Source organism: Saccoglossus kowalevskii, chromosome 2 (assembly GCF_978046115.1).
Source record: "Saccoglossus kowalevskii chromosome 2, keSacKowa6.1, whole genome shotgun sequence".
Taxonomy (NCBI): domain Eukaryota; kingdom Metazoa; phylum Hemichordata; class Enteropneusta; family Harrimaniidae; genus Saccoglossus; species Saccoglossus kowalevskii.
The window spans coordinates 9,119,432-9,139,736 of NC_140642.1; the positions used below are offsets into that span (position 1 = coordinate 9,119,432).

Sequence of the window (20,305 nt, forward strand, 5' to 3'; positions counted from 1 at the left end):
TACAGGTATTGCTAAATCGCCAGCTGTGAACTTTATCAGGATTCCCATATGAAGTTACACATCATTCTAGCAAAGAATATAAGGATTACTTGTGTGCAGGTTATATAATAAAATAATTAATATTCCATTATTGTTAGTGTATTTTTAATTTTATTTATCAAAATATGTACACATTATATCTAATTGGGGTGGGAATTGCCAAGCCAGTTTATAAAATTATACACAAATATTTTCGTAAATAACACTGGCCGTGAAATACGCCCTTGAGAAGTGTTACTGACCGAATATTTTATATTGCAATTTCTTTCAATTTTAATTAGTTGTATTGCAATGCATTAGCAATAATGTAAATATTAGACCGTCGTGAGACAGGTTAGTTTTACTCTACTGATAAGTAATATATATATATATACATTTATTTATAATATATAACTATAATTTATATATACTGGAAACGGTTTATGGGGATTATTAATTTTAATAAACAATATGCAACTATCTTTTGTAACACCAATAAGATCATAATGACAATGTTTCTTAGTCTTTGACACTATGGGCATTATCAGAGCATGGGTTTTATTTTGGAACTCCTGGAATCATAAGGGCAAATTAATAGCTTCTAAGGATAGTATTTCCAGAATAGCGCAAGTTGTTGAAGAAATGTCATGAATTTGTTTTTGCATATCTGTTAACCGACTTAATTAGTTGATTATTAGCGAATTGCTGTGTTATGTCTGTCATCGTTTAGGCCTATTTGAAGTTTTGGACGGAACTCGACTCAGTGATTTGGAACTAATTACGAGATAACCGTCGCTATTCTGACTATTAATTCTGACAGTTAGTATTCGTAGTTATTAATGTAGTGAACGATTAATCAAAAGATATGACGTATTCAGTACTTAGTGTGATTGGTTTTATGATTGAAGGTTACGCCTTATAGTCTTTTAACTGTATTGTAATTGGTTAGTGTTTTGAAAATGAATAAAGTTGTTTTAGTTGGTCTTGGGGAGTACAGCAGAACAGACGAAGTCCTAGAGAGTCTTGGGCGAGTCTTGGGTCAGCCTTGCGATAGTCTTGGGGATTTTTCCCCAGGGCGCTGTGTCTTATAGAGTGCTCGATTGACCGACTAAGACGAGAGCTGAAATGTATTTCGTTGTGTGTGTCTTATTTTACTGTAAAGTATAAGTGACTTCCCCGATCCCGCACCTCAAGGGGACGAGATATAGAGATGAGACGAGTTTCCCCCCTGACAAGTGTGGAGAACCCCGTGGAGAAGAATTTTCCCCCTGATAGAAACATAAAACTTTAATTCTCAACAACTATGTAAGAACCAGTTACTGCGACAAAGCCCTACCCGCAAGACCCATCCAATACGAAACCCACTTACCTCGAAGCTACTAGTCAATGTGATAAATTAATTCCCCTAAAGAGAATTGTATGCGCTTCAGTGATTCAGAAGATCGTTGTGTTTATCGACTTATCAGGCCCATGTTTTCATCTTTTTCTTGCCAAGTAGTTGTTGTTGGCATCTAACCAAGTCTGTATGCCGTAGTAGGCTAGAAATCACACCATACTTATTTTAAATGTACACTACATTGCAAAGTCCTTCAAAGATGTTGACGTGCAGTGACCTCCTGTGTATGACGTGTTGTCCCATAATACTAGCGTGGTATTTTTAAACGCACCTAAACCAAAATTTGCCATGTCATGTCGGGCATATTCATGTTTCGTTGTTAAGTAATCATTGTTCGTATTTTAATCTGTATGCCGTAGCAGGTTAGGAATTAGACTGCTTTCCCTGGTACTGATGATATCGTTTCAAATACTGCACAGACATTTCTGTATTGTTGTATATATTTTTATACTTCAACAAACACATTCGCTGATGCTGGTCAGGATGTCTTAGACTAGCCGATTTTTGTTTTGGATTAGCAAAAACAAAAACTATATAAATTTTTGTTGATTTCGATATAAATTATTATTATATTCAACAGTATTTAAAATATAATATATATACTACAGAAAGTAGTTATATGACCCAAAACAAAAATAATACAAATGCTATGTTTGTTCTTTTCGCACGTTTTAGTGAACTTGTCCATGAAAAACCGATTGCATCTACATAAAGCAACAAACGAGGTCTCTAGGCACTAGGCCTCGTCAGCGAGATCAGAATGGGAAGAAGTACCCCACTGACTACACCTATCACAATCGGGGCATGTATATGCATTGTCATAAAACACAGAGGTAACAAACAACAGGTGAGATTAACGTAGGCACGTACGTTACGTACATTTACTAGGTATTAATCCTTACATGAGTTTGAAAACCGCTTTCCTGCCCCATAATTCGTTATATTTTATTTGTGATAAAACGTTAGTAACAAACTTTGTAAATCGGTATCAATCTATATTGATAAAATCTCAATGTCAACTATTGTAAAAAATAGTTAAAAAGACATATAAAAAGATAAGCTTTGTAATATAAATAAATAAAGAGACGCACTTAATAAATTTATCATCTTGCATTCATTGTCTTGTTTTCCAACTGACGACATTAAATCGAACATACTGCCCAGTTTGGATGTTGTCGAATTTCTTTATAAATCCGATGTATCAACAACTACCTTGATGAAAAATTATACATTAATTGAAGAACACTGGGAGGAGGGCACAGAAAATAGAACTCTGCGTTATAAATTGATTTAACATAGCGACAAAATATCTACTCTCCGCGCCCCCCTCCCACTCATAGTTATGGGCCATATAAATCCGATGTATCAACAGCCACCTTGATGTATAATGTATCATTCTTGATGTAAGTTGGAGTTTCCAATACAGACTGAGAGACAAATAGTGGACAACCAGAAGCTACATTCATATCATCAGTGGGTTGCTTGAAGCTACTACTGGTTGGATCTGGTCTGAATGTATCTGAGAGATTACGTCGACCTGTGGCTTGATCAAGGAGTACCAAGGTGACCTACAAAAAACAACCAATATGTTTAGGAATTTAATGAGAGAAAATAATGTGAGTAAATGTGTTAATTCTTAAGCTAACATAAGGTTTTTCGATGTTGTGTTTAGACAGAGATAAGACGTAACTGGACCCACTCGGTTCGAGCCGAAGTTCTCAGTTGAAGACATTTCCATAATTATTAAATGTCAAAAACGGATATTTATCAAAACTGAACGATGAAATAGAAGCGAATTTATAACATAGCACGAAACAGCCATCAATTTATCTTCACATGACATTAATTAAGTTAATTAAGTGAGGTGTTCACGTTGTTGCAATGGACATTCCAATATATGCTCCTCAATCAGCACAACAGAAGATACAAATAATGATACATCAATCTAGAATCTTACGGAATTTGTCTAATTATAGTCTTGCTACGTGTTGCGGGTATTGTGCTCTTCATATTCATTAAAACACACAGTGGCTCATAATGGCCAGTTCTCTAGTTTAACAGTGATCATTGTCTCGTAGACCAGGCAACGACAGTGGCGGCGGCACCCGGAAGGGCACCCCCAATCAAACTGAAACCCTTTGTGTCACCGAAATGTGTTCCTCACAACGCAGGAAATAGCGTTTCAGAGAATCTAGATTTAAGATGTCGCCCCCGCATGCAAATTTTTACTGCCGTTACGTTCTCAGTTGACGACATTTCTATAATTATTAAATGTTATTATTGAATTATTAAATGTCAAAAACGGATATTTATCAAAACTGAACGATGAAATAGAAACGAATTTATAACATAGCACTAAATAGCGATCAATTTATATTCACATGACATTAATTAAGTTAATTAAGTGAAGTTTTAAAATTTGTGTTTGGCGGTATTCTCCAATTCTTAACTAATGCACCTCTAAGTGCATATACACATACTATATACACATACTATGCGTGTTCATTTCCCGCAATATACATACATGTATATTTACAATGCATAAATTAAAATTTCAGTGAGTATTTATATTGCTTCAGTTACTGCTGTAACTTTCATGAAGGGACAAATTGTACTAACCTTTTGTCTGAATGGCCACTGTAACAGGGAATCATAATCACCTTTCATCACAACAAAGAATAATGACATATGAGTACCTTTACCCATACCATCACCATTTAAATACACCCTGGCACACATCTTATAGCCGTATTTACTGGTATAGAATGGTTGACTGTAAAGTGATAACGTCCTTCCAGACAATGCTTCACGTTTACGTCTTGCGAAGTCTTTGATCTTCCATATCAGAATCCCATCATAACAAGCTGTTTCTAACACTTGGAAATGTAGATTCTGTTCTGCAAGTCTTACATCATGCAGACCAAGCTGTGTACCTACTTGTGCAAGCTGTTTACGTAACTCATCTGTAAGTAGAAGGATAATTAACTTGGTGCGTCATTCAAAATACGACAAAAAATAGTTTTCTGTCTAATATATTTTTGTAATTTTTCCCTCATTTTGAATGTCATATCTTACCGACATCCTTGGAGTTTGCACCATTAGAAGATCTAACCATTGGTCGCCTTTCAATCTGGTCCATTCGGGTTTTTAACTCTGCACAACTCTCCTGAACAGCATATACAAGTGTTCTGTTTTTCTCTACATCTGTCTTCAAAGCTTTCTCTTTCAAATCATGTTCCAGTTTTATTATCTTGTCATTCTGTGTTGCTAGGGTTTTCTGTAAACCAAAACAATTACGAAAAGCATATTTTTTTAAATAATATTAAACTTACTATTTATCTCCATGGAATACATTGCTCTTTGCTCTATTTCCTATTATTTCGTAGGGATCATATATGGAATGCATTAGTATATTGGGCATTCCTAAAATTTGTTTTCGAATTCTACTACTCTCCAGACAGTTTATTTTGTTATTAACAGCCAAACAACATTATGTCATTTGTTTTTTCAAATAATACAAAGATTTTATTAGCTTCCGTTATGCTTATACCTACATGTAAATCTTTGATTCTTTCTTCAAGTTTCATATTTTTCTGTCTGATTTCTTGTAACTCTTCCAATTGTTGTTTGAATTTGTTATCGACAATACTTTTCTGGTTGTATAGTTCTGAATATTTTCTGTCAAGTTCTGCGTGCTTCAACCCCAATTTCTCATGAGACTTCAGAATCATTTGCATATGTTCTGAGGATGCTGTATTTAGATGATGTTGGATATCAGTCACATGTCCCTGTAGTACGAATGTATCACATATTGTCAATCTTTCCAAGACCCAATAATACATATTATTGTATGTATTATATTATTATATGTATTATTATTTACCAGCGCAGTCATAAACAAATGTTTCCAATATCATTCACATACCTTATAAGTACATCCATACCCACGAAAGCTACATTCACGTTGTTGCAATGGACATTCCAATATATGCTCCTCAAGCTGCACAACAGAAGATACAAATAATGATACAACAATCTAGAATCTTAAGGAATTTGTCTAATTATAGTCTTGCCACGTGTTGCGGGTATTGGGCTCCGCATATTTAAAGCACACTGTTTGTCACATATAACAATTTTGATCGAAATATTTCACAGCAAATATACAGACAAGTCATATAACTGATTGTACATTAGATCTTGACTACATTTATTACAATAAGAGACCATCATGATGGGTGCGACAAGTGAGCAAGGTATGTTTATTGTTCTGGACACCTGGCACGACCTATGAGACATCAGTGGCTCATAATGACGAGTCTCCCTTGTTTAAAAGTGATCTTTGTCTCGTAGACTAAGCAACGACAGTGGAGGAGGCACCCCCCCAATCAAACTGAAATCCATAATATAATATAATATAATATAATATAATATAATATAATATAATATAATATAATATAATTATTGTTTTTACCTTAATTCTTGGGATATCTTTGACTCCACATCCATTGGGACAAGATTCTGGTGCTTGTGGACATCTTCTAATGTGTTCCTGTGTATAATTACAAACTATAAATGACATAGGACATAAACACAAAATGACTGACACCTGTATCACATAGACAACGCATTACAATGCAATAGATCTTCCCACGTGACATAAAACAACCTCTCATGTCTGGTTATCATAAATACGAATGGCATTGGTACAACTCACACAATCAGTTCACAAAAGCTACAACATAGTGACGTCTAGGTGATTAATAGGAATCAGTAGCAGTAACCGGTGATTGAATTGAATTGAATTGTAGAAGTTTACCCTCATCTTGGAGTGTCAATAAACTAATATAATGTGTGTTTTTTCTGAGAATAACAGTATATAGTACCATAGTGATATAACACATTTATAATGTTGTGTTGGTAACCTTCCGTTGTTTTAATAAATGTGATAATACTTACATCTAACTCGTCTTTTGAGAACTGTTCTTCACAATGTTTACATTTTACCGTACTATAGAGGCACTGTGATGCTAAATGTTCCACTAAAAACCTTCTTTCAACTTGAAAAGTACATCCCATCTTTTTATGAATACAGTCAATAACAGTAAAGTCGCATTCTTGAAGATGATTTTGTAAACTGTTGAGTTTTACTTTAGTATTGCAACCTTTGTTTCGAAATTCGCAAAAAACTGGTAATAACATAATATCCCGTCTTGCTGCATGATCTCTGACTATTTCTTTACGATCTATAGGTTCCTTACAGTCCTCAACTTGACAAACAGGAGTGTCTGATTGGCTGTGAATGAAATGAGACCAATAATTATCAACATTCCATGTACCAACAATTATCTTTAATTATATATAAGTTATAATATATTCATAAAATGAATTTGTAATTTTGGTCTTAAATCCGTACTACAGACTTGAAAATTGTTGTTGTTCATACTCACCTAAGTAATTTTTCACAGCAGTTATTACAATATCGGTGACCACACTCTAGTTGCCTGGGTGATCGTAACACTTTCTGACATTCATGACATATATAATTTGTAGGGCTCGTGACAAATATGTTCGGATCATATCCCTCCTCATCACCTATGGACCCAGGCGGAGTAATTTGTACAGACTGCAGTGAGGCTCCCTGTGATAAACTGGTGAAAGCCATGTATCCACGATCTTTCTTTTGGACTTATTTTCAAACAACTACAATATATTAATACAAATACTGGCATGAACACAACCTGTCTAGAAAAAAAAGATAAAAACATTTTTAAAAATCGTTGTTTCATTCATTTTTGTCATTGCAAAGGTAAAACAATAAAAGTAGCACATTGTTCAAGTAAATGACATGCACGATTAAGCTTAACCAGCCACCGTATTGTCAATGAATGAATTTCGTTAAAAAGTGTACCATGTAAATTATTCCATTATCGTCGTACATCGCGCCCTCTCGTGGCGACAATCACTTACTTATCTCGGTTTTAGACAGACAATATTGACTCATCAGGCGTATGTCAACACTTTATCGGTTACGATCAATGATAAATCAAAGTTCAAGTATATGTGACTAGATGTAATAATGTAACTGAACTATGCCATGAAATAAATAAATTGAACTTTATGATATTTCACAAATATTTGAATTATTTCTGTAATACATTTGTATTGCCATTCAAAACTACAATCTCTTTAACATTGAGGGCTTTCCAATACCAGATTCTTCATAGATACATTAATTTTGAATGCAATCAAGTTTTAAGATTTAAACAGGAATGGAAAAGCTGTCTACAAAAAAACATTGGTGTCTAATTTGAACTGATGAAATAGTAAACATATTTCTCCAGTCAAAATTATGTCCACACTATCAAATACTGTCACACTCATCACTGATTCTATACAATTTACCACGTGGAGCTTTGATACAAGCATAGTAATGAGATGGTATTCATTGATGAGCTATGACTACTTAGAGTAGTATAATTATTAAATATTGTTTATAAGTTTACCACTCACATATTTTGACATATTTAAAGTTCATTGGGAAAATAACTGATGTTTCAATTTTGAAAGAAAAATTTGTGGCAATGTTTGAATTGTTTCTTTCTTTGCAATATCATGAATAAGATCACATGCATAATTATGTATTATTTCACAGAAATAATCATCTAGAAGTGTGTTGTCTTTGAAGTGCGTTTTGAAATAGTATTATATAAGATCTATAATTGTGTTCTAATAGCTGAGACAAATTCCTGTTAATTTTGATTTTCAAAGTTATTTGTTTTGACAAAGAAATGTTTTGTTATTTCAATGTCGCATGAACTGTGTGTCAAATACTGCATACATATACATATAAGTACATTTTTTCTTACAAAATGTGGATACAACATTTTCCCTGTTATGTATTTTTTGATAACATTGGACTAAAGAGACATAATTGATACGGACAAAGTAAAACGGAGAAAAAATATGAGATGAGCTATGACCTTATGCATTAGTAGCTAGTGCGCATGTCTGTGTTGTCAAGTCAACATTGACAGTCAAATAAACATATGATAGATGTCATAGAGATTCGGACCTAGCGTTATACATGAGAACACTAGCACAGTATACAATATATATACTGTAAAACATGTCTTTTTCGCGAATTTAGCGAGAGAGCTGATTCGCTAATTCAAGATGTCGCTAATGACTTTATTATAAATTCAAAATGGCCAAACAAAGAAATCAGCAATGGCAATGTTTTACAGTATTATAAGGCTACACCGATTTAATTTTATGGATGACATCCGCGCGCGCATTAGTTTTCGCCTGTTCTCAAAAAAAAAAAAAAAAAAAAAATCTCCGACGACGAGTCTCCACAAATCGGTTTTCTGTCCGGAACTTGCCGACTCATATTGTTGCAAAGTGCCGACTTGTCGTAAAACTCGTTTTGGACTACCTCAAAACCAAACTCCGCACAGTTAGATGCGCGTTACGTAAAGCGCAAAGACCTATGGGAAAGAGATTGCCTCAAAACATGCAAATTTTGCCATAAATGATCCAACATGGCGACCACACCACCAAAATACGTGAGCATATAAAAGTTCAGAGGTGAAACGGAGGGATTGTTGTAGACTGGTACGCAATTGACGTTGGCCAGGGAGACGTTTACACAGCTATACGAGAGGTCGGTAGCGGCAAGCGAGTTTCGCCCAGACAACTTTGAGAACATATTGTCCAGAGTGGCTGTCCCGCGTTTCTTCTGCAATGATGAGAGAAATGGGAGAGGAGTGGAGGTGTATGGTGGCCTAAAAGTCGGTCAGGCGACAAATCAGTTCGGTTGCTTTGTCCGCATTGAAGTCGACAAAACTGCAACGAAAGCAGCAGAAGCTCCTTGGCCGAAGTCCCCTTACGGGGTGAAGAAAAGTTTCTTATTTTTTTTTTCATTTTCTGATTCGGATAATTTGCTTGCACAACACGTTCAGTAATATTTTGATCATATGACGCATTTTCATCAAGATACATGTACATAATTTTCTGCATCCAATTTTTTGTTGACTCTCTGTTGGTGTTTTTTTTTTCAATATCGAGCCTCTTTTAATTTGTTACATAGTTGAAGTAGTTCTAGAGCATTTGTGTCTACACTTAGTCTATCTGAAGTGTAGTTTGAATGTCAAAGAAGTTAATTTCCAGGTTGCTGTTGACAAACTTATTGTTCATTTTTAATTATTTTTTTTCAATACAACATAGTAAGTTTTTCTTTATTATCATGATTTATATTTCAGTCAGTTTGACAGTGGTTGCCATGACATATACTGATAAAGGTTAATGACAAGACCAGATGGCGAGCTGGTCGAAATCAACCAAAAACATCTTATGACTCTGCAGTTTTTAAGATACAATACAGTACCTGTAATCCTAAACCAATTTTGTTTGCGATTCTAACTAAGGCGGTATCTTTGTGGAATGTTAGTGCAAGACTATTACCCCATAAATATTAGTTAGTGTTGACAATATATAGTAGTGTTTTTTCTAGATAGTTTGACGAGTAATTAATTGATTATGATGTGTAAAACTTTCATGTGATTGGTTGTTTGTTTGAAGGCAAGGCCTTGGAGTCTCTTATACTGATTGTAATTGGTTAAGGAGTGACAAGAAATAAAGAGTGATTTAATGCTGTCTCGGGTGAAAACCAGGGACTTGGCAGAGAATCGTTTGGGAACATGAACGAAGCTTGTGTGTGTTTTTGTCAGCCTAGCGTGGAAACGACCGAATCCCGGTTACCTAAGTGAAAGGTTTTTAACCATCAAATATGCCTATCACATTATTATTGAGTTGATGTGTATGCCTTTGGCAAAGCTAACATCTGCCTTATCCTCTTGCCTTTTCAATATCAAAAGTGATGATACCTGTGACAGTAATACAGTACGAAATGTGTACATCAGCATGTGCCTCCTACAAATTAAGACTTGTTGTTTTTTTGATACACTGTGGTTAAATTCGCAATAATAGCTCCGTAGTCCTGTGGTTTTAGCAGCATTTTTTTTTTTTTTTTTTTTTGGCCGATTTTTTTTTTTCGCCCTCTCGCATTAGTTTTAGGGTCTTCGGGGGATGTCATCCATAAAATTAAATCAGTGTGGCCTAATTCTCTGTTTAATAATGACAGTGAATAGTACTGTATGAAAGCACTGAAAAGTTGCAAAATATCTAGGTGTATAAGCTATGATTGAACTTCAGGTATGATGCTGATTGATAGAATTTATTTCAAATTGATATAACATACACACACTGGGATATGATATTATATAATGTAATTCAAATCAAATTGACTTGTATACGTAGTAGCTCTATGCACCAGCACATGGACTGCGTGGAAACCAGTGTGACTGTGTGTTCGCTCGTATTTGTCTTATCTCCCTTTATTTAACTCACTCACTCATGGTATGTTTCCACAGCCTAAACTATCTGGTAATAACGAATAGTTACTAAGGACTATAAATACTTACTAACATTTTTTTATGTTTCATCTACTAATTATTACTTCCATGGTTGTCATGTCAGTGGCGAGCAAAGCATTGGCTATACCACAGGGAGCCCAGGAACTATAATCAACTGTAATACGCAGTCTCTATGAGAGGGGGGGGATCGGCTAGTATCTAGTGTAAGAAATAGACAAGGGATTAAGGCTCCAGCCAGCTCACATTTTTTAAACTCGAAAAAACAGACGAAAAATATAAAAAATAAAATCTAAAAAAATTACCAGGTTGAAGAATATTAGTTGCTCCTTCGAATTTCGCCTAAGCCTTACCTACATTTTACCGATATCTGCAGAATAAATCAAGAAAACTACACAAATTGACTCCATTTAGGAATTCCTAACGGTTAGTCCGAACGCAGTTGAGCAAAGCTAACCGAGTCGTGACCTCGATGTGGTTCGTAACCAGTCTTGTGATTGGTTGTTGACAAATGCTGAACAGGCCACGCCTCCAACTGTGCCATGCGTTCGGGCAAACCGTTAGGAATTCGTAAATGGAGTAAATTTGTGTAGTTTTTGACTCCCATGTGCGAAGCACAAAATGGGAGTCTTTGCAGTTAGTGTGTCTGTGTGTTTGTATGTGTGTATGTTTGCTGCAGTTTATGCAGCTCTCTTGGTCGTGGTATACGTTGCGGGGCGACCAGAGAGCTGCAGTTCCCTTCCCTAAAGAAATGCACAGATTTTTAAATATGCCAGTTATGTATCATTAAAATTGTGATTGTAATAAAATTACCTCGACTTGCAGGAAAAAATAGACAAATATGTTCTCACAAATATATCTGTTACTGATTACAGCAAGCTTTAAGCAAATTTGCCCGTGTAAATGAGACTATTTCACGTTAAAACTGTGCCGAAGTGAAACCTCCGATTGAACGCCGCCATTTTGAAGCCGACCTCTATCACGTGACTTGGCTCTTTTAGTGACGAGTGTAATCACGTGACTACAGCAGACGGCCATCGGCGCCTGTCTGGGACAGCGCTTCATGTGACGAAACAACGGCAGACGGCTTTTTATAATTTTAATTTCATTTCACCATTAAGTGACTCATCTTTTTTTGAAAAAATCAAATAAAGTACATGTATTATTAAAAATATTTTTTTCAAGCAGTTTTATTTATATATTGTGAAAAATCTAAAAATAATCTTGTAACTTGCCAAAGAGTGTTACAAGTGACAGGAGCAGACAGCAGACAGCATGGAATCTTTTGACCAGAATCTGAAAGATATTTTTAAATTTGACCTAAAAGCTCAACAAATAGAAGGTACTACTTGTATTTTAAATAATATACACACATCGGCCATATTACCAACAGGGTATGGCAAAAGTATGATGTATATTTTACCACCAATGCTCCTCAATATTATGCGGAAAGAGACAACAAGCCAACGGGGTAATGGGTTTCAGCTTTAGAACATTCACTAATGCATTGTCAACAGTTTCTGAGGTTTTAAGTCTAGATGCAATGGATTGCCTGCGATACCCTTTAACTTTCTTCTGGAACTCATCTCCACAATGAATGCAAGAACCTGCCATTCTCAATTTTCAGTTAAAATGTCAACTGCGCATGTTTCGTCATTGTCATGTGATCAGGTCGCATGACAGAGGTCATCTTGAAATCCATCGTTCAATCGATTAAATTACGTTCGGTCTAATTATACACAGAAATATATACTTTTCAAGAAGAAATAGTCCTTCATTTTCGGTCAGTAGATACCTAAGATGTTTGTGTTTGCAAGGATAACTTTTATTCGTTTTAAATTTCATTGAAATCGTTCGATAACATCAAAAATAGCGTGCGCCCCGGGATCCCGGGGCGGCGAACTGTGCGGTTCTCAATGGACGCGATCTGCAGCTCTATGGCCGCAACCATATGCCGCAACGTAATATCAAAATAGCTTAAGCGGCCAATAAGAGCTGCTAAACTGCAGCAAGTGTGTATGTGTGTATGTGTGTCCGACTGTTCCACTGCTATCTCAAGAACCATACATCGGTTTTTGATGAAACTTGGTGCATAGATGCTCTGGGCCAATGCGCAGATTTGATTAGGTTTTGGTAAAAATCCATGCTCGTTAATTACCTAATTTGCATGATAATTAGCTAATTTTTAGCTGTTCTATGACTATTCCACTGATATCTAAAGAACCACTCATTGGATTTTGATGAAACTTGGTACATAGATGCTCTGAACATATGCGCAGATTTGATTAGTTTTTGGTAAAAATTCGTGCATATTAATTACCTAATTTGCATGATAATTAGCTGATTTTTAGCTGTTCCATGATTGTTCCACTGATATCTAAACAACCACTCATTGGATTTTGATGAAACTTTGTACATACATGCTCTGAACTAATGCTAGGTTTTGATTAGTTTTTGGTAATAATCCGTGGATACTAATTACCTAATTTGCATAATGATTATAGTCAATTTTCGTTTTTCCCACTGATATCTCAAGTACTAATTATAACATTTCAATGAAACTTGGTACATAGGTGTCATATGACACTGCACAGACCTGATAGTTTTTATGGTAATATCAGTTCATATTAATTACCTAATTTGCATAATTAATTTTCAGCATTTGATATAAGTACTAATCATCACATTTCAATGAAACTTGGTACATAGATGTCATATGACACTGCACAGATTTGATAGTTTTTATGGTAATATCAGTACATATTAATTACCTAATTTGCATAATTAATTAATTTTCAGCATTTGATATAAGTAGTTAGCATTACATTTCAATGAAACTTGGTACTTACATACTCAAGGACTATGCAGAGATTGATTGTTTTCGATAAATATTTGTGCATATTAATCACCTAATTTGCATAATTAGTTAATTTTCAGCTTTCCCACGGGTATCTCTAGTACTAATCATCGCATTTCAATGAAACTTGGTACATAGATCCTTTAGGACTATGCAGAGACCTGATTAGTTTTAGGGTAAATAATTGTGCATATTAATTACCTAATTTGCATAATTAATTTTCAGCTTTTCTACTGATATCTAAAGTACTAATCATCACATTTCAATGAATCTAGAATTATGCAGACCCAATTAGTTTCCGGTAAATATTTGTGCATATTAATCACCTAATTTGCATAATTAACCAACTTTCACACTGATATCTCAGGTACTATACATCACATATCAATGAATGTACATGGATGCTGTAGGACAATAGACAGACCTGAATAATTGTGGGTTAAAATCTGTACATATTAATTACCTAATTTGCATAATTAACCAATTTTAAGCTTTCACACTGATATCTAAAGTACCGTAAAAACTCCAAAATTTCGACCGGTTTTAAATAATTGGGATTGGAAATGTGACGTGTTTTTAGAGTCAAAATTAAGGTGCATTTTCGGACGGTCGAATTTTTCAGAATAGAAATCAGCAAATGAAAAAATGGGGATGATAGACAGTGTGCTTCATTAGTTTTTAAAAAATGCAATGTCCGTCAATTGACGTAAACTTCCCCATGTTTCACGGTAAAAGCAAAGGTCGTGACCGAGTTGTAACTCAAAATCTAAACAAAGTCATCAATCAGTGAGTATTATGACAAGCAAAACAAAACATCAAGACGCGGAGAAGAGGTCAGCACAAAACTAATAGGTCAAAAGACAAAGCTGTCTAGCACTACCTAGGAAAACTTGCGAATCTTCGAAGTACAGGTACCCATTGGACAAAAGATACATGGAAGTTTAGCAAACGATCTCCCCGACCTAGTGCAATGTATCCGGTTAGAAATTAGAATCAAAGCTCACGTGTCCCTTATTTGAGGGACCAGATTCTGCCGTAAATTCGCCCTTGGATTAAAAAATAAAATGGGATTTAAGAAAATAAAATGGGACTTTTAAGGTGTATTTTGGCGTCATTTTTCGGACATTTCAACCAATCCTGCCGGCTAAAATAGAGTCTAAGTTTTACCGTAGTCATTGACGTCTGTCTATTCAAGAGTACACGTGTATGAATTTTATCGTGACTAGCGTGAGCGGGTAAGCTTCCTTTCGAGAATGAGCTGTTATCACTGTGAACAATGTTAAATTATTCTTCGGATGACCAGTTTATTTTTTAAAAACAACTAATTTTTTTATTTAAAAAAAATCATGCCGTTTTCGCATCAAAATCCAAGCCAAAATATCGTACTACAACATCTCTTCCGCATTGCGTTCAATAACATTAACATATTTAAATAAGCTATGGTAATTTGAACACGTTGGCATCATCCAGTTTTTTGATTGGTTAATTAGCGATTTGACCTATTTGACCTAAGAGAACATGGCGGATATCCTACAGCATCAAACGTTTATATGAGACCGGAATCATTCGCTTACGATGAAACTAAGTTGACTTTTATTTGTATTTCATAACCATTCAACAAATTTATTTTGTTTACATTATTATAATCACTACTGAGTACGGTAATAATCAACAATTCAGAAACGCAGCATGCCGAGATTTTTGTGTTCGTTTTGATTCGTTTTGATGCCCAAAATATCACACACTGCGAATGGATATATTCTCAAATATACAGTTTCCTGATGAAACAAAAACTGACCAACAGAAATTTACATACTTAATGAAAAATTCTAACACAAATGTAATCAAACTTGTTGGAGAATTTATACACAGCTCGTTCTTAATGAGAAACGAGAAAGATACTTAACAAAAACACTAAAATCTATCATTTATTATTTGCTATAGTTATTTTGTTATTTTGTTTTTTAATATCTTACTTTTGTTGCTATAAACTGATGGAAACACTGTATTTCTAAGGATGCAATAAATTATCTTTATTTATTATTTATTTATTTGAAACTTCGTTTATTTAGAATATATTTTCGTTACCAATAAAATAAAAATCTCTCAGTCAATCAGAAACCCGGATTCATGCCTTCGAGGAAGGTCCCGTTTGAACGCTCACATCGGTTTTTTTTTTTCGTTTGGGGGAAAACTAAAACTGGTCGAAATTTTCGAATAAGAATGAGTCGGCAATTTTTAGTGGAGTCGAAAATTTGGAGGTAAATAAAACACCGGAACCCGCCAAATAACTAGGTGGTCGAATTTTTAGAGGGGTCGAAATTTTGGAGTTTTTACGGTACTAATTATTCCATTTCAATGAAACTTAGTACAAAGATGCTCTAGGACAATGTACAAACCTAATTAGTTTGGGGTAAAAATCTGTTCATATTAATTCCCTAATAAGCATAATAATTCATATTTTTTTTATTCTAATCACATTTCAATTAAACTTGGAGACATAGATTTTCTGTTACATTGCGCAGACCTCATTAGTTTTACACTCAAATCTGGTCATATTAATTTTCTGATTTGCATAATTAGTTTTCAGCTAAGTAATTTCGAATTATATTTAATGTGTCTCCAATACTCTCAGCATATGGGAGTTCTTTTTAAGCTTTCTTTGATCTTGATTTATTCTGCAGATATCGGTAAAATGTAGGTAGGGCTTTGGCGAAATTTGAAGAAGCAACTAATATTCTTCAACCTGGTATTTTTTTATATTTTATTTTTCATTCTTTTCGTCTGGTTTTTCGAGTTTAAAAAATGTGAGCTGGCTGGAGCCTTCATCCCTTGTCTGTTTCTTACACTAGATACCAGCCGATAGCCCCCCCCCCCCGCTCATAGAGGCTGCGTATTACAGTTGATTATAGTTCCTGGGCTCCCTGTGGTTTTGCTGGACTATCTGTGAAATCTCTTGTATGCTTTTTAGGGTCGAGTCGAACAAATGAAGCGCGCCAAGCGAGTACACGCCCCTACTTGCACGAATCGCATGTTTTACGTGGTGGGAACGTACTGCCTATATCAACACTGTCTGCGTACATTTCACAGTGACCAACGTTCAAATAATCTATACAGCCAAACAGTGATAATTAGAATAAAGAATCACCTGTCAGGGTATGCGAAATAAAAAGCTAGCTGCTATATTGGTCATTTTAGTCATTTCTGATTTATTTGGTGTTTATTAAATTTGTTATTTTCAGACATTTTCGGGATTTGTATGGACAGCCAAACGTGCGACGCAAATGGCATCGCAAATAAAAGTCGATAAAAGCAGAATATTTTCAGACAAAATACCATCACAAAGACTGAAGACCGACGCAAGAAGAGCTACGAACCCCCAGCTAGCTATTTGGATGATTATGTGTTGATTATTCGTCCTGAACATTATTCTCGATTGGAGGAGTACATTTTAACTTATATGGTTAATCTACATCGCATTACGTACCTGAATTAAGAACGTCACGTTACAGTATTCATAGTGCTGTAGTGTTGGTGTCGATAGCAGTGATGTGTTCAGTGTTAGTGAAGTTGTGATGCGTTCTATATATATGCGCTACATAGGGGATTCCCCGCTAGGACGTCATTGGGTATTTCCAATTACAATCGTTTTCACTAAACATTGGACGATCAGATTGTGGTAAATGTTGATACATCAGAGCAAGTACCTAATGAAATTGCCACTGATTTTATCCCTACTAATCAAAACATTATAACTGTAGCCGAAACATTTTTGATACAATGTATACCTGACTGAGTCTCCGAGGCGCCATTCTGTCTTTTATTGTTTGCGCAAGACATTTCCGAGTCGTTTTTTTAGAGTGAACAGTGTGAATCCTGACCAGCATTGCTGATTTATTACAACGCTCTTTGGACAATGGCTTACTTATTACACGGAGGACAGAATTATTCCCATCTATGTTAAAGAAGACGAGTTTATGTGCATGTCATATCAAAATTTTGTTGACTATCTATGTGAACAGATTGTTTTTTTTAAGGCGAATGCAGGCTATTCGTCTGCAAATCATGGACGAAGATGGACAGCGAGTTGATTTACCACCAACCGAACGATACCGTGATGTGATAGTGGACACTATTCGCTTAAAAGGTGGTACAATGTGCACAATAATCTCCAGGACTTTGAGGCGTATGACAGTTGGGTTGATGTTGAACTTTATGTTCTGTGTTCTGAGTTGCAATCTTAACTTCGTTTGTAGTTATATAAAACGACACACAACTTCAACCAATTCAATAACATTTACGGGAAAAAATATTTACGTCGGGGGAGGGGTCATCCTACATAAAAATAACACCATTTTTTAACGTGAGAAGTTTAATGACAATCCATGATAATATTATAACGTTATCTTATATAAAAACCCACTTTTAGCCTTGCACGTTTTCTTGACTCCACGTTCGACATCCGCAGATATCTTTCTCCAACATTTATATATTATCAGTATAACCATAGTGACAAGTATGAGAATACCAATGCCGAATCAGACAATCCACACGGAAATTAAAAATATTGAATATAAAAAACAGTTTTTAACTTTTTAATAATAACCTTCCGGTCCAGAAAACGTAAATGTCTCAGACAATATTTACAATTGCAGATATAACTTGCATACCCGAGGAACTAGATTCCGGCTCTGATATAGTCAGCGATGGCGGAGTGAAATCGACAAGCTGAAGGTGAATCAGAATGTTACATTCATTCAATTAGTCTAAGACGTTATATATCTTCATGGATATCACAAATGTATAGCACTAAAACTCTCTGTGATTTCACTCCTAGTTTGTAGTGTTTTAAGTAAAACATTTGCAAAGTGATTGGAATAGTGATACCAATTAGCTAATCATATCGCTTTCCTGCACGTGACGAACGGATATTTGAACAAATAATCGCAGTGAACATTGAGACATATAATATACCCCCTCCTAGTACTAAAACTTACACCACAGTTAAATACGAAATGTACAGAAAGCATTTTTCATATATTTATGGGCATTTGCATTATAATCTTGAATAAAAGTTGGATTGAAAAAAATATCCTGACAAAATGAAAACATCTATCCGGAGGTCCACACAAGATGGAAATAAAATAGCAAAGCAACAGAACTCGCTTTTTGCATATTCGATGGTAATCGTCACAACATGAATAAATCTAATAGAGAACTGGTACATCTACCAACATATAAAATATTGAAGTTGTAAATTATAGTACGAATCCTATTTGCACTCGCTTTCAGCCGTACACAACATTAATAAGACCTTTCACGAAGAAGTTGCAAGTTACCCGTGAATCTTGTTTGCGCCCACAATAACTACTCCGGTATTCAGTACTAGTATAATCTCGAGAAAAGTCAGATGTGTGTGTATTAACGATTGAAGGAAGCACTGTATAATGTCAGGTGACTATTGTACGGTATATTGTCATGAAATACGAGCGGTATATTTTAGAACACACCTAAAGCGGAGTTTATGTGATGTTGCCAAATACATGTGTCGTAGCAGGCAAGAGATTGGACTTTGAACTCTGATTACCGACGATCATCTAGTCAATATGCCGTACCAGGCCAGGAATTAGTTTTAGTACCTTACCGAACTGTATCTGAAATAAAATTCACTCAACCTAACAGATAAGTATGATAAGTATTCCAGTCATATTATTACGCAGATGGCGTGATCATCATTCTCACAGAAACTGCACTATATATATATTTCGTGGAAAAAGTAATAATTGTTGGGAGGGGTTTCCGATCATATTGTTATTTTTGTAATGATTTTTATTTTCGAGCTATTAAATTCATTTATGTGATGTTGCCAAATACATGTGCCGCAGTAGCCAAGAGTTGGACTTTGTACTCTGATTACCGACGATCATCAAGTTGTGCAATGTAGAGAAGCCAAATAAAATTTGTTAATGAGTGGAGAAAATCTACCCTATATTGGTTGCTATATTTGTAGATGTGAGAACCCTAGAGAACCCATTTTCAATTTGTTTTTGAAATAGGGGGGAAATATTCCAAAAATTGATTACGACAATGCAGACAGAAATGATAAACAATTCGGTAATTATTTGCAAGACCTAGACTTGTGCAAATAAATGAAAGCTGGGTATATCTATAGTGAACTTTCCAGAAACGAAATAGTACACATGTATTTGGGTATTAACATCTAAAATAATTTAACATTGAACAATTACCAAAAGACACTTCTGATTACCCTTGTTTAGGGACTAATTATTCATTATAACCATTTTAAAAACACATTTGAATGTTATGATGCAGCCTTTTTCACATTCTCAAAAGAAACCATGATTCCAAGTTTCACTATAGTATCAACAATTACTATACGAGCTGTCCATTTGACAAAAAGATCAAGTAATATATATAACTTAAAGGTGTTTACAAACTATTCTTCAGAAATGTACATACAACACATGCCAAAGTCGAACTTGACCCTAACTGGCTAATACAATATCCAAGTTTGAAAAAGATTGGAGCAAAAATGTTCGACTAAGAAAACGCTTTACAGGGACAATAACAATGACAGATATT

The 20,305-nt window shown here is 35.0% G+C and overlaps 1 protein-coding gene and 1 long non-coding RNA gene across 2 annotated transcripts; both read right to left on the minus strand.

The window, feature by feature from the left end:
* Positions 1-2,578: 2,578 nt before the first annotated feature.
* On the minus strand, positions 2,579-7,076 carry LOC102807706 (TNF receptor-associated factor 3-like). Its single transcript, XM_085504634.1, has 8 exons — positions 6,862-7,076; positions 6,371-6,707; positions 5,886-5,963; positions 5,340-5,414; positions 4,969-5,202; positions 4,490-4,691; positions 4,034-4,377; positions 2,579-2,982 (listed from the first exon to the last, which is right to left on the minus strand). The coding sequence occupies exons 1-8, from the start codon at positions 7,074-7,076 to the stop codon at positions 2,755-2,757; spliced, it is 1,713 nt and encodes a 570-aa protein (XP_085360760.1). The 3' UTR covers positions 2,579-2,754.
* A 12-nt stretch (positions 7,077-7,088) lies between these two features.
* LOC146748097 (uncharacterized) lies at positions 7,089-17,265 on the minus strand. Its single transcript, XR_014926601.1, has 2 exons — positions 17,190-17,265; positions 7,089-7,156 (listed from the first exon to the last, which is right to left on the minus strand). It is a non-coding gene; the product is annotated as an uncharacterized LOC146748097 (long non-coding RNA).
* Between the last annotated feature and the right edge of the window lie 3,040 nt (positions 17,266-20,305).